The sequence below is a fragment of the Hyperolius riggenbachi genome, chromosome 8, assembly GCF_040937935.1.
Source record: "Hyperolius riggenbachi isolate aHypRig1 chromosome 8, aHypRig1.pri, whole genome shotgun sequence".
In the NCBI taxonomy this organism is placed as follows: Eukaryota; Metazoa; Chordata; class Amphibia; order Anura; family Hyperoliidae; genus Hyperolius; species Hyperolius riggenbachi.
This window is the reverse complement of record NC_090653.1, coordinates 206,591,278-206,606,149: the sequence shown is the minus strand read 5'-3', so window position 1 is coordinate 206,606,149 and position 14,872 is coordinate 206,591,278. Positions and strand designations below refer to the sequence as shown.

Here is a 14,872-nt window from a genome sequence, read left to right as displayed (position 1 = left end):
CCAGCATGAACAAACCCCCCCCCCCCCCCCCCGGGAGTCGTCGCCCCTACCTCCTCCTTGGGCACCGGAGGTGGGGAAGAGCCGCTTGTCTATGGATTGGACAAGGGCTCTGGGGGGAGGGGAAGGCTTGGATGCCCCTCTTCTCCGGAGCCCCCCATACCATGGACCATGCAGGCCGGTATAGCTCAGGGTGCAAAGCCCCAGTCGGCCAGGGCTCCGCATTCTGGCTATCCCAGCTTGCATGGGGGACAAGGGGTTACAGAGCCTCCAGAGGGGGGACCCCATATCATTTTTGTTTTTTTAAAATTTGCTATCAACTTTTTTTTTTTAACGTTCAGATGGTGGGGAAAAAAAAAAAACGACGTGGGGTCCCCCCTCTGGAGGCTCTGTAACCCCTTGTCCCCATGCAGAATGCGGAGCCCTGGCTGACTGGGGCTTCACACCCTGAGCTATACCAGCCCGCATGGTCCATGGTATGGGGGGTCAAGCCTTCCCCTCTCCCCAGAGCCCCTGTCCAATCCATGGACAAGGGGCTCTTCCCCGCCTCCAGTGCCCCAGGAGGAGGTGGGGGCGACGACTCCCGGAGGAATGTAATCCGGCATCTGGGAGTCCCCTTTAAGAAGGGGACCCCAGATGCCCACCCCCCTCCCAGGAGAAATGAGCATAGGGGTACAAAGTACCCCTTACCCATTTCCACAAAGGGTTAAATGAAATTCTTCTTTTTTCTCCTAAAGGAGAATTGTAGTGAGAGGTACTGTATATGGAGGCTGCCATATTGATTTCCTTTTAAGTAATACCAGTTACCTGCTAGCCCTGCTGAGCTATCTGCCTGCAGAATCACACCAGGAACAAGCATGCAGCTAATCTTCTCAGGTGTGTGTGTGTGTGTGTGTGTGTGTGTGTGTGTGTGTGTGTGTGTGTGTGTGTGTGTGTGTGTGTGTGCGTGCGTGCGTGCATGCGCGTGCGTGCGTGCGCGTGCGTGCGTGTGTGTGTGTGTGCAGCATAATAACATAATTTGATGGGCTTTTTCCTCCCAATACATGATAAGCCAGCATACATGTCCCAGTACAAAAAAAGATCCCAATGATAGACCCCAGCAACACCTTCAGTTACAGCCCCCTATGCCTGAACCTCCAGTAAAAGCAAATCTCCAGATACATACTACTCCCCGCGACAGACCCAAGTGACAAACATCAGCCCCAGGTTTTTACAGTAAGAGGCGCCCATGGAACGTGCCATATATGCATCCCTGTAGAGACCGTACACCCCCTGGAGATAGCCAAGCAAAGGCTGCTGCAGAACCCGGCTTGCACTGTATTCTGTGTCAAAGCTTAGAAACATTTCAGGAGTCATTGATGTAGTTTTGTTTTTATCACTTCTTTATCCTTTAGGTAGAACATCATGCATACCATTTGTAACGTCTGTTAATATTTACCTGCCTTAACACACATTTGTTTGCCTTTCTTTTTCCCAGTACCACGCTTTAATCTTTGTTTAGTCTTCTGTAATAAATCCCAGTAGGTCTCAACGATAAAACACATATGGGGTGCATCCTCTAAAGACTTGTCGCTGTGACAACAAAAGTGACACAGAGCCCAGCTCTCCAATCAGTACACCGAAACATGCCCAGGAGAGACTGGCCAGATCCAGAGACACGTGTAGTGTAATTTATACACCTACAGAATCCTATACACTATGGAAAGGTGAATCATAAGGATCTGAAAGCATCAGGTGCTAAGCTATGTGATGGTATGAAAGCTTCATAACAACTAGCAGTGTCAGATGTCATGCAACAGCAGGTAAGTTCGTTTACAGAATACTGAATGCACCACCTTAATGATTTCTTTTATTTATAACTAGCAGACCCAAGCCCGTTTACAAACGGGCTCTAGGGTCTGTTTCTCGCCGCCGCCGCCCACCGCATGTTACTGCGCACTCACCGCACGCACACGCACCCGGCTGCCCGCTCACACTCCCGCCAGCTCCCTGGCCCCATCCCTGTCCTCCTGTCTCTCTGAGGCTGGGTCCGTGCTGCGCACATGCGCAGTAGCAAGAAGCACAGACCCAGCTACACAGGGACAGCGTGACACAGGGACAGCGTGACACAGGGACACAGGGGTTTTATTATAGAAGATGAAGGAAAGGTCATTTATCGAAGTGTTGAAGTATGCAAATGCGGTAGGTGTCAGGTTAATAGGGAAGAGGGGAAGAGAAAGAAAAAAATAATTTTAGGATATTAATGTTTTAAAAACAATGTCATGCTGGAAAGACCATACATTGGTAAAACAATATAGAAGTGCTACTATTTGTTTCCACTTGACCTAGGTCCAAATCTGCAACCTACAGGATGCTATACCTATTGAATTCCAGTCTGAAGGGATGATGGGGTAAATCACCTTGGCATATTGGGCCGTGATCGATCAATGCCTAGCTAGAAAGAAAAGAAGAAGCCATAAACTCACATTTTCCTCTCTGCTCTAAAAAGATAAACAACAGCATTATAACCTTTAAAGGAAAACATTTATTTAGTGCAACTTACAGAACTCCTACAATAAACCTTCAGTGTTTACTTTCTGGACATTCCTGGGAGCACAGAAAGGGTTAACCTTCAGTATTTACATATTAGCAAAGAGCAACACCACTGAGGTACAGCTCTGACTCAGCTGACAGCCCCTATTTACACTTGCTGATTACTTGCTGATAAGGGGTAATTAGACAGGCTCTTCTCTTTAACCTTCCTGGCGGTAACCCCGAACGATTTTCTTAATTTTTTTTTTTGCTGGACGCAGCTAGCACTTTGCTAGCTGCGCCAGCACACTGATCGCCGCCGGCCTGCGCCCGATCGCCGCTATCCGTTGCGGCGCGCGGGCCCCCCCCCCCCAGACCCCGTGCGCTGCCTGGCCAATCAGTGCCAGGCAGCGCCAAGGGGTGGATCGGGACTCCCAATGACGTCACGACGTCGCTGACGTCAGTGACGTCATCCCGCCCCGTCGCCATGGCGATGGGGGAAGCCCTCCAGGAAATCCCGTTCTTTGAGCGGGATTTCCTGATCGGAGATCGCCGAAGGCGATCGAAGAGGGCGGGGGGGATGCCGCTGAGCAGCGGCTATCATGTAGCGAGCCCTGGGCTCGCTACATGATTTAAAAAAAAAAAAAAACTGCCGCGCTGCCTCCTGGCGGAATTTTTCATACCGCCAGGAGGGTTAAACACACACAGAGCAATTTCTCAGCAACCATGTGTGTTTTCGGGGCCAGATTTGTAGATTTTACCACCCAAGATGGTACTATGAACAGCCACCCCCTAGCCAACCCTCCCCACATACACACACTTTCACTGGTTCCAGGAAATCAATGTATTTACAGTAAAACTCTCAATTTTCATATGTCCATCTCTCTCCTCTCCTCATCTGCTGCAGCTGCAAGCCCCTGGTCAATCCATCATCAGGCAGTGGGCACACTGTTCTTTTTTAGTGAGGTAATTTTCTCTGTGCCTACACCTTGGAGTTTCTCTGACCTATCTGTCACATATGATGGTATGCAACAAACTTTCCTGCCTCTTTACAGCTCTGAGAGGTTGGCAGGTACGCAGCTAAGGTTTTGGTGTCCCCAATCAGCCCATAATTTGACCCCCCCAAGTGAAAAAGGGGCGTGGCCCCACCACTGAAAGTGTTCTGCAACATAAAAAGTGGGCGTGGCCCTGACATGATGTGGGTGTAGCTAAATACTAGCATAATACAGGTAGTCCCCAGTTAACAAATGAGATAGGGACTGTTTGTCCTCTCTTAACCTGAATCCGTTCTCTTTTGTCCCCCACTGTTCTGCCTCTTTTGTCCCTCACCTCTCCTCTTTTGTCCCTCTCTGCGTCACCTCAGTTTGTGCCTCTTTTGTCCCCCTCTGTCATGTTTTCATCTCATCTCTGTTCTCATTGTGCCTCTTTTGTCCCCCCTCTGTTCCCTCGTGCCTCTTTTCTCCCCTTGTGCCTCTTTTGTCCTCCTCTATGCCCCCGTGTCACCCCTTGTCTCCCTCTGTGACGGCTGTTGTCCCCCTGTCCTAGCCAGGTATAGGTGCCCCCCTATAGGTATCCATGTAGAGGTCCCCCAGTATAGGTAGCCATGCATAGGTGCCCCGAGTAAAGGTAGCCAGGCATGGTTCCCACATTATAGGTAGTCAGACATAGGTGCTCCCAGTATAGGTTTCCAGGCATAGGTGCCCCATTATAGGATAGCCAAGTACAGGTGCCCCAGTATAGGTAGCGAGCTATAGGTGCCCCAGTATAGGTATCCAGGTACCGGTGGTGCCCCAGTATAGGTAGCGAGCTTAGCTATAGGTTCCCCCAGGGCTGGCCCGCTCATGAGGCGGGGTGAAACTTTTGCCTCAGGCGGCACACTTCTAGGGGCGACAGCCGCCCGTCCGTGGGTGCGGGGGGGGGGGCGGCCGCCGAGCCGGAGGGGTAGCGGGCAGGACGGGGGTATTGGGCCTAGCAGTGGGGAGGGAGGTCGGACCCCCCCTCCCTCGCCTGGGTCCCCCGATCTGCGCTCCCCTCCAGCTGTAAATAGGAAGCAGCCGATGCCCGATGTTTCCTATTTACAGCTGGAGGGGAGCGCAGATCGGGGCCCAGGCGAGGGAGGGGGGGGTCCGACCCCCCTCCCCACCGCTAGGCCCAACACCCCTGTCCTGGCCGCCACCCCTCCGGCTCGGCGGGGGGGGGGGGGTCGGCGGCGGCAATTTTTTTTCTAAATTTGCCTCAGGCGGCAAAAAGTCTAGGGCCGGCCCTGGGTTCCCCACTATAAGTAGCCAGGTACAGGTGGAGCCCTCAGCATAGGTAGTGAGCTGTAGGTGCTGCAGTATAGGTTGCCAGGTACAGGTGGTGCCCTCAGTATAGGTAGCGAGCTATAGGTGCTGCAGTATAGGTTGCCAGGTTCAGGTGGTGCCCTCAGTATAGGTAGCGAGCTATAGGTGCTGCAGCATAGGTTGCAAGGTACAGGTGGTGCCACAATATAGGTTAGAAAGTGACTTATGTAACCCCGTTCCAAAGTGGACTCCTCTCGCTGGGCTCTCCTGCTTTCTCCGCACTGTTCTCCTCTCGTTGCCTTGCCACATCCTATCACCATGGTTACTTCCAGATGCACCTCTGACGTAATGAAAGGCGCCACCGGGTAACCATGGAGACAGGATGTGAACCAAGCGGTGACAACAAGAGGAGAGAGTGGGCCCGGCGACAGGAGGAGAGAGTGGTGAGAGGAGACCTTGCTGGAGCGGGGTTAAGTAACAGGGCAGGTTGGCGGGTGGTTGCCATCAGCAGAGCGAAGCCCCCTCTACAGTGAGGCCAAATGCAGGGGCGTGCCTCGCTTGTATGCTGGTGGCAACCCTGGAGGTTGGAGCTGGGTGAGGCGGTGACAACAGGAGGCGAGAGTGGGCCCGGCGACAGGAGGAGAGAGTGGTGAGAGGAGGCCTTGCTGGAGCGGGGTTAAGTAACAGGGCAGGTCGGCGGGTGGCCGCCATCAGCAGAGCGAAGCCCCCTCTACAGTGAGGCCAAATGCAGGGGCGTGCCTCGCTTGTATGCTGGTGGCAACCCTGGAGGTTGGAGCTGGGTGAGGATGGAGTCGGACTCGAAGCAAAGAGCGGCTGGCGGTGACAGTGACAGTTCAGGTCACAGACTGTAAGCTGCCCCTTCATCCAAGACCTGGCTGTCAGAGCACCACCCTCCTGTGCCCTCTGCAGTCCCCATTCTGCTCAGTCATAATCTTTGACTGAGGCAGAATGTCGATTATGTGCGGGGAGGAAGTGACAGTTCTTCCTCCCCTCTGCTCGTTTATAATTCATCCCCCTCCTCCTGCCGCTACAGTTCCCCTTATGATTTACTGCACACAGCGCACAGGGGTGATGCGCTGAGAGCGATCGTGTGGTATTTGAGGTCGGAAGGATATCCGACCTCAAATATCACAGGATTGCTCACATTGCATCTCTCCTGCACGTTGTGTGCAGTATATCATAAGGGAAACTATAGCGGCAGGTGGATGGGGATGAATTATAGACGAGCAGAGGGGACGAAGAACTGTCACTTCCTCCCTGCACATATTTTATGTCTGAATGAGGGCGCTGGAAGTGGAAGGATGGTACTGTGTGCTAGTCACACAGCACCAGTAATAAAAAAAAAAAATAAAGTATGAGGACCATGTACCAGGTCAGGACTACTTTAAAATATAAACATTGTCATTTCATCACACTGGAAACTTCAAAACTTCCTGCAGTCATAATAAGGGCAAAGACGTCATGGCGGGACAGTTAAAATGGGTGCAACTCGTGACGTGAGTTGGGTACCGCCAAAGGCTGTTATGCAATTAGTGGCTATGGTGGAGCCGAAGCCTCAAACCTTACCTAATAGAATCATGGTGAAGTAGAACCACTGGGATTTTGTCAGATATTAAATAAATCTAAATGCCCTCTATTAAAAAAAAACATTTAAATTTAGCACTGTTGTAGCTTAGAATTTCATCTGAGGCAGAAAATATTAGTACAGCTGACATTACCCTTTAAATGTGTAATGACCGGTACTTTGGTTGTTGCTTGCTTATAGGAGTGGTGGAATGACCCAAAAATTCGTCAGAAGAAAGACAACTTATTCTGGATTGGCAGCCGAAATGCTCAAAGAGCAGATCCAACTCCAGACAAGTTGAGTCCTGTTAGTGCTAAACCTCGGTATGTGGAGATGTGTCTTTTAAATATATTGTATTTATCTAGTTCCGTGGTTTAAGCTGGCCCTACTCCTCTGGAAAAACATTTTTCATGTACCATTAGCAGGCAGTTGCTACCCAGAATTTTATTCTGTTCCATTTGATTACAGTGAATAGTGAAAAAAATCTAAAAACTTCTGGCTGTGCCCATTATCAAGTCATTATGCCTACTAGATTGTTACATGCTGCCCACTCCCTTGTCTTTGAAGTTAACTTGGCTGGGTAGACTTATACTGGAGTCAATAAAAAATTCCAGCTTAAAAGGGTCAAATATATATATGGTTTATACACAAGGTCGACTTATATTCAAGGATATATGGGATGTACAGACTACATAAATATATAACGGTAGAGTAGGCGAGTTTGTCATACCTGAGTCCCTATCATATTCAGTCCTTCCCTGCTGTCCAGCTTATCAGACTTGTAAAGAAGTTTGATTTGAACTCTGTACATACGAACAACTGCCATCACCCAGAAGAACCAAGAAATGACGGGTTGGGTGAGAATCATTGAAGAAAAGTGTTCCAACGAAGGTAAAAGACAGCAATTATCGTCCATGTAGACCGATCCGCTCAGACAATAATTGGTGTTAGTTGTCCGTATTGAACAATGACAAACATTTGCTCTGTTCAAACTATACACGTGTGGCTAATTACGCACTTCCAGGTGCTGATGATGGTGAGGTGATTGAGCATGTGTACAGACGAAGTTTTACAAAATAAACTCCACGTAACTCTAAATATCTCCAGAGGGAATGTCAGAAGCTTTTCAGCAAGCCTCTCAGCAAATCTGGACTAGATTAACCCTTTCCAATCAATTTTTGCAATAACCCATGGCCCCCTTAGCACTTACTTTTTTCCAGTGCGTGCATGTGTAAGGCACATGGAATGGGAGGGGTGCTGCAGCACAAGAAAGGGGAGTCACAACATACTTGGCCTAGGGGGCACAAAAGTTATAAATCCGGCCTTGTGTGTGTACGTGGATGATCTCTGAGTCGGGTCTTTGCCTCCTCGCACTAGAGTGAGTAGGCAGCCCAGCATCAGTGGGGTAGGGAGAATTTAGGTGGGCATGACCGACGTCAGCTTGCACACTGTACCTCCACCCCATTGCATGTGTCCCAGCGTACTGGTAATAATGCAATTACATAGTGCAGTATGGTACTGAAGGGGGTCAAAGTGTCAGACTTTGTCCAGCACTTTGATTCACATAGTCAGATGCCATGATGGACTAAATCCAGCAATGGCTCCTCTGCAGCAAACCCAGATGAGCCCAAATAATATTTAAATTAGGCAGTGAAGCAAAGGCCTGTCAGGGAGCAGACCTAGACTGACACTTTGATATAAAGTGGCTGCTTTTCAATCCTAGTGGCAGCCATGTTTTACTACTGGAAAATGCCAACATCGGACATAACCTGACATTGGATTGGAAAGGGTTAAATGGTTAGGATCTGTTATCCTCATATAGGACATTTCATATCAGAGTCAGGGTTACTGATAGGTTTGCAGATTAGTGGCAATATGATTGCAGTTGTATAAAACATCCACAGACAGCAAATCCAGAACACACTAAGTTTATCCAAATAAATCCATTTCACATTACAGGTGCATTCCTGAGACTGCTTTACACCATAATTTACTTATCGTTTGGTAACTCCCATGATGCGTCAGTATGATTCTTTAACCACAAAATAGCAGACAGGTTTTTTTTAAATCGTAGTGCAGGTGGATTATCAGTGGAGATGCTTTAGGAAAACAGTCTCATTAGGTAGGTATTTCTAAAACATTTGCGGTTGATGACTTTTAAAGGTCAAAACATTGACCTCCAAAAGTATTGCTATTGTCATTTCTACATATGTAAAGTACGTAGAGTTGCATTGCAGAAAAAGTTGAGTGTATCTACTGTTATGCCATGGTCACTTTAGCGACAGACAAGCAGGGGTTCTATGTCCCTGGTATACGATGCACCTGATTTGCCCAGACTGCCAGGGCTGCAGCTCCTTGCCTAGCAATCTGCAATACAAAAGGGAACAAACTGCATGCATATGATCTACAAGACATATAAACAGGGACGTAACTACAAATCATGCCCCCCCCCCGAAAAACTTTTATGGAGCCTCCTTAATGTTTACAACCCTTTCCTTGGTGACCCTCACAGCCTGGGGCCAATTTTGCAAGCATCATAAAACAAGTGTGACCATTAGAATCTTCACACCCATAACACGAGTAGCTACAAAAACTCCTGATCTGGAGTATCAAAAGGAGGACCAGTGGAAGGACCTTGCCTGAGTGGCTGGGGGTGGGCATACACCCCACATGCGCACACTGACCGTGCAGGTCTCAGGATCTGGTGAGTCCTTTACCGAACATTGTGTTATCTATTCCCTAGGTGGCGGACCACTGCTCTTCTTAAGCAGCCTCCCTATGCTAAACCTTTTGCTTAGTTTGGCACTGATATTGGCCCGAGGAAGCAGGCTCAGACCCGTGAAACGCGTTGCCTGTGCTACCACTAATAAAATCTTTTGTTCACACAAAGTTTTTTTGTCTCTGAGGTAAGCTACCTCAATCTTTTGTGGATTTTAAACTGTTCTTAAGCACATTTATGATACACCAGGGCGTATCTTTTCCTAAAAAGTGCATACCATACCCCCATACGCCACCCGTTTGAGGGGTGGGGACAGAGTACCCATGGTTTCACCACAGTGGAGATCTGTTTCCCTTCTTTTCTCGAAGAGAGCAACCGCATTCCAGGTCCCTCGGCGACCTCCCCGAGTGAAGTCGGGTTCATTGTCTCCACCTTCTTCCTGTGGTCGGTTGCCCCTCTGCAACCCACCTTTGTGAGTAGTTTCTTTACTTTTACACTTACCATTTTACTTTGACGTACTGCACCATTGGGCTCCCTTTTTGTCTCCTGTGCCTTTTTTTTAGAGGTTGCCCCAACACCCACACCCCACCACTCTTCTTAAGAACGTGTGATGCTGCTGTGGCCTAGGGAGTTGTATACCGGCACTGAGCGCTTCTCTGTGAACTTTTCGTATATATTTAACCCTGAATAGTGATAAGGACTGAGAGTGCTCCACTTATTCATGAAACTTCCCCTTTGTGCTGTGCAATCTGCAGTGTATAGGGGGAATCTTTCTGGAGTTACATTTATTGAATAGATGCAGATCTCAATAGTTAGCGCTGTTAATCATTCCTTTTGTATTGCCTAATGCCTAGCAATCTATAGAAAAGGGAACAAGCTGCATGCATATGATCTTTGCTTTTACTGCTAGAAGCAAGATATTTAACAAGGGCATAACTACAAATCCTGGGGCCCCCCAGCAAAACTTTGATGGGGCCTCCTTAAAGTGGATCCGGGATGAAAAACGAACTATAACAAGTACCTTGTATATATATCGTATCTAAAGTTTAGATAGTTTACACAGAAAATCTAGCTGCAAACATCTTCAACAGTTTATGATCATTTCTTCCTGTGATACAATGTGGGCAGCCACGTTCTGTTTGTCACATTACACACAGGCAAACTGCTCTGCATCTCCAGCTCTCAGCTTGTGGAAACCTCACTTCCCTCTCCTCTTCCCTCCTCCGCTCTGCCTCTGAAATCTCTGGCTAGTAACCCCTCCTCCTCCTCCTGCCCAGACTGAGCTTCCATAAGTTCTTGCTACTAAGGCTGAGAGTGCCAAACCTCTCTGGAGAAGCTGTGGGCGAAGCTTGTTTAGTTTATATGGAATTAAAGTATTAAAACAAAGCAGTGGGAATGTGAAACTTTGGGCAACGTTGTTAATCATCATGATTTTCCTGTATACATCGTTGGTTGTTACAATAAAAAATGTCAGTTAAATATATCATATAGGAGACACACACAGTGATATTCGAGAAGATAAATTAAGTTTATTGGATTTACAGAAAGTGCACAATAATTGTTTAAACAAAACAAAAAAAAGAAAAGAAATCAATATTTAGTAGATACTCCTTTTGCAGAAATTAAAGCCTCTTCCTGTAGGTTCCAATTAGAGTCTGGATTCTGGTTGAAGGTATTTTGGACCATTCCTCCTTATAAAACATCTCTAGTTCATTCGGGTTTGATGGCTTTCAAGCATGGCAGCTCTCTTTAACTCACACCACAGATTTTCAATTATATTCAGGTCTGGGGACTGAGATGGCTATTCCAAAACATTTTACTTGTTCCTCTGCATGAATGCCTTAGTGGATTTTGAGCAGTGTTTAGGGTCGTTATCTTGTTGAAAGATCTAGCCCCGGCGCAGCTTTAGCTTTGTCACTGATTCCTGGGCATTGGTCTCTAGAATCCTTGCGTTCCTCAACTTTGACAAGATTCCCAGTCCCTGCACTGGCCATACAGCCCCGCAGCATGATGGAACCAGCACCATACTTTTCTGTAGGTAGCAGGTGTTTTTCTTGAAATGCTGTGTTCTTTTTCCTCAATGCATAACGCCCCTTGTTATGCCCAAATAACGAAATTTTTGTTTCAACAGTCCACAGCATCTTATTCCAAATGAAGCTGGCTTGTCCAAATGTGCTTTAGCATACCTCAAGCGGCTTTGTTTGTGCTGTGGGGGGAGAAAAGGCTTCCTTTGCATACAGCATGTCCTTGTGTAAAGTGTGCCGAATGGATGAACGATGCACAGTGACTCCATCTGCAGCAAGATGATGTTGTAGGTCTTTGGTGCTGGTCTGTGAGTTGAATCTGACTGTTCTCACCATTCGTCGCTTCTGTTTATCCGAGATTTTTCTTGGTCTGCCACTTTGAGCCTTAACTTGATCTGAGCCGGTGGTCTTCCATTTCCTCAATATGTTCAACTGTAGAAACAGACAGCTGTAATCACTGAGACAGCTTCTGTATCCTTCCCCTAAACCATGATGGTGAACAATCTTTGTCTTCTGTTCTGGTCATTTGAGAGTTGTTTTGATACCCCCATGTTGCTACTCTTCAGAGAAATTTAAAAGATGAGGGAAAATTACAATTGACCCCCTTAAATACTCTTTCTTATAATTGGATTTATCTGTGTATGTAGGTCAGGAGTCACGCTTACCAAGCCAATCTGAGTTCCAATAATTAGTTCTAAAGGTTTTGGAATCAGTAAAATGTCATATTTATGCGCCTGCATAATTTTATTTAAACAATTATTGCGCACTTTCTGTAAATGCAATAAACTTTATTTCACTTCTCAAATATCACTGTGTGTGTCTCCTATATGATCTATTTAACTGACATTTTTTATTATAACAACCAACGATTTATGCAGGAAAATCATGACGATTAACAACTTTGCCCAAACTTTCGCATTCCACTGTATATGAAAGGAACACAATTATGCAATGAGTAAAAGTTTATCTGGGATCCACTTTAATGTTTAGAACCCTTCCCTTGCCTCCCCTTGGTGACCCTCACAGCCTGGGAGCCCATCTTGCAAGTGAGGACATCATAATCGTCACACCCATAACATGAGTAGCTACAAAAACTACTGATCTGGAGTTTCAGGAAAAAGGGAAGATTAGTAGTTGGGGCCCCCTACACCTCTGGGCCTTCCTGGAGTTGCAGGGGCTATTACGCCCCTGGCATATAGCATCCTTCTATAAAATGTATCTCTTTGTACATTAGAGCTAGGTTAGAGGGAGAGGTCAATTTTATATTTACAACAAATCCTGGAACTGGACTTTAATTGGCTTCTAAGTGTTGTTCTACTGGGTAATTAACTTTTACATTACAAGTACTTAGAACTTATGTGAAATATTTGCTGTGCCTCTTGTGTTAGCTATGTATACCAGGTAATGTTCAGGAAATGAAGCCCAATCATAGAAATGTCTCCACTTACATAATCTATTGTTCTCTTCAGGGAAAGGCTGCATAATATCAATCACATCCAGGCCGTACAGGATGACAAATATCACCTGAGCAGTATAAGAAAATCAAGAGAGGTCTTTAAGAGGGAAAACCACTTACAGCTGGCAGGTGGATTATGTTTTTGCTTTACGTTAAATCATGCTCAAAAACCACAACTTGTTTTTTTGCTTTTAGATCCATTGTGAGAACGTTCCATTTCTCACTACGACAGACGAATGAACTTTTACGCTGTGTGTTGGGATTCCAGGCCAGCCTATAAATGCACCTGACATTTCAACCCACAAAAAGCTTTTACTTGTACAGTAATTATCACTTATCCTTTAAACCCTGTGAGTGGAGTGCTTCAGGAAGGTTATACTGCTAGAACAGTCACAATCATTTTAAGAGTGTATTTCCCCTTTGCATTTGTGTATCTCTTACAGCCTGTGAAATCCCCGTGCATTGAGAAGCATGGGGGCGATGAGAGGATATGGTAGCAACTACTTAGAGATGTTTGAAGTTCTCTCCACTACGGGCCCATATTTCTTCTACACTGGGGATTAGTATAATCCTGTGTATCCACAGCTATGAACATGAGAACCACCTTATTAAGTGCATTTTATTACGCATAAAATAGTTTTGGGAAATTGTTTCATTGTATTCCTCATGGGACAGTTCTGAAATCTGACATCTCAGCCATATAAATTATGGAGAAGTTAAAGGCAATCTTATAACGATTGGTGTCAGCAACACAGATATTTCTGATTATTGGTGATCTGCAGTATCACCAATAATACAGACACTATACCTGATTATGTGGTGATCTGCAGAATCACCAATAATGCTAGTATAGCTAGACACGGGACAACCAATGTGGGATTGTGTTTAGGTGCAACAGTAATGAGAAGAGGAGATCTCCCGAGGAGCGGGAGATTCAGACAATACTGCAGCCAGTGGACACCTGAGGAGCAGGGACCACTGACTGTGCTGCAAGGATGATCACCTGAGGAGCAGGTGATTAAGAGTACACTACAGCCAAGGATCTCCTGAGGAGCAGGAGATTTAGATTGTACTGCAGCCAGTGGACAGCTGAGGAGCAGGGACCACTGACTGTGCTTCAAGGATGATCACCTGAGGAGCAAGTGATTAAGACTCTACTGCAGATAGCGAACACTTGAGGAGCAAGTGTTACAGACAGTGCTGCATGGACTGATCACCTAAGGAATAGGTGTCAGCTCTAGAGATTCCTCACTAATGGCTAGGCCCACTAGTGAGGACAGGAAGGTCAGACAAGCAGGGTAGGCAACGTACGGACAGATAAAGTACAAAGACGGGAGGCTGATTCGATGTTAAGGTTCAAGCAGAGTCGGCAACAATAATCAGATAAGCAGAAGTACCGAATCAGCAAACAGGAGAGTAGTCAAGGAAGCAGAAGGTCATAACAGATAAACACTCAGCCAATCCGGAGCACTACTGGAGTCAGCTGACCGCCTGATCAGCTGACTCCTCTTTTACTTGCATATAGGTCCTGTTGCCTCGCGCGCGCGCGTGTAGCTCTTAATCTATGTGCACTAGAAGGACCTGGCAACACAGCAGCATGTAGCTGCGCGGCAGAGGCCGCCAGATAACACACGGAGATAGCCGCCATGCCGCTTGGCCATGCGGCGGTATCTCCGCTATCCTTTACAAATCTAAAGTCAAATTGTATTTCCATAAACAGTGCTGTAACTTTTCTATATAGCCCTTTAGTTATTTAACTGATGCTTTAATATACCTTACCAGTGGCATAACTACAAATCATGGAGCCCCGACATTCACACCAATTCTCTGCCTAACCTTTGTGATAAGTGAGGTCATCATAATCTTCACACCATAACAAGTGTAGCCGCAAGAATACCTGATCTAAAGGATGAACCCAGTTAGAGAAGGAAGAGAAGGTTAGTAATTGGAGCCCCCTCACAGCTCTGGGCCCCCCTGCAGTTGCAGTGTGTGCTCCCCTGCAGTTCAGCCCCTGTACCTTACGTAGTCACTAAACCTTGGCTTCCTGTTAGCGTGTTTCCTAAGAAAATAAGACAGGATATTTTATTATTTTTTCCTCCAAAAGAAGAATCATTATCATCAACTCTCCAAACCCTCAATTCCATCATGAAATTCTTGTGACTGTATCTTTTTCCATGTACAGTACAACAATCTACATTTAGGGCCCTTTTACACTATGGGCTATGCTGTCAGTTTTGACATGTGTGATGCACATGGTAACATGAAACCCATAGACTTTCATGTAACCGTTCACAGTAC

General features: G+C 46.6%; 1 protein-coding gene across 5 annotated transcripts in view; it reads left to right on the top strand.

Moving 5' to 3' along the window:
* Window positions 1-1,483: 1,483 nt before the first annotated feature.
* The window catches only part of LOC137528439 (uncharacterized), a 49,375-nt gene continuing 35,986 nt past the window's right edge, over window positions 1,484-14,872 (top strand). For 4 of the 5 annotated variants that reach the window (XM_068249726.1, XM_068249725.1, XM_068249724.1 and 1 more), the window contains exons 1-3: window positions 1,484-1,799; window positions 6,577-6,698; window positions 12,588-12,703. In XM_068249726.1, coding sequence (XP_068105827.1) covers window positions 1,788-1,799; window positions 6,577-6,698; window positions 12,588-12,703 — 250 coding nt within the window. In that variant the 5' untranslated portion in view covers window positions 1,484-1,787. The remainder of the gene's footprint in view (window positions 1,800-6,576; window positions 6,699-12,587; window positions 12,704-14,872) is intronic. The other variant, XM_068249727.1, reaches the window with a different exon arrangement.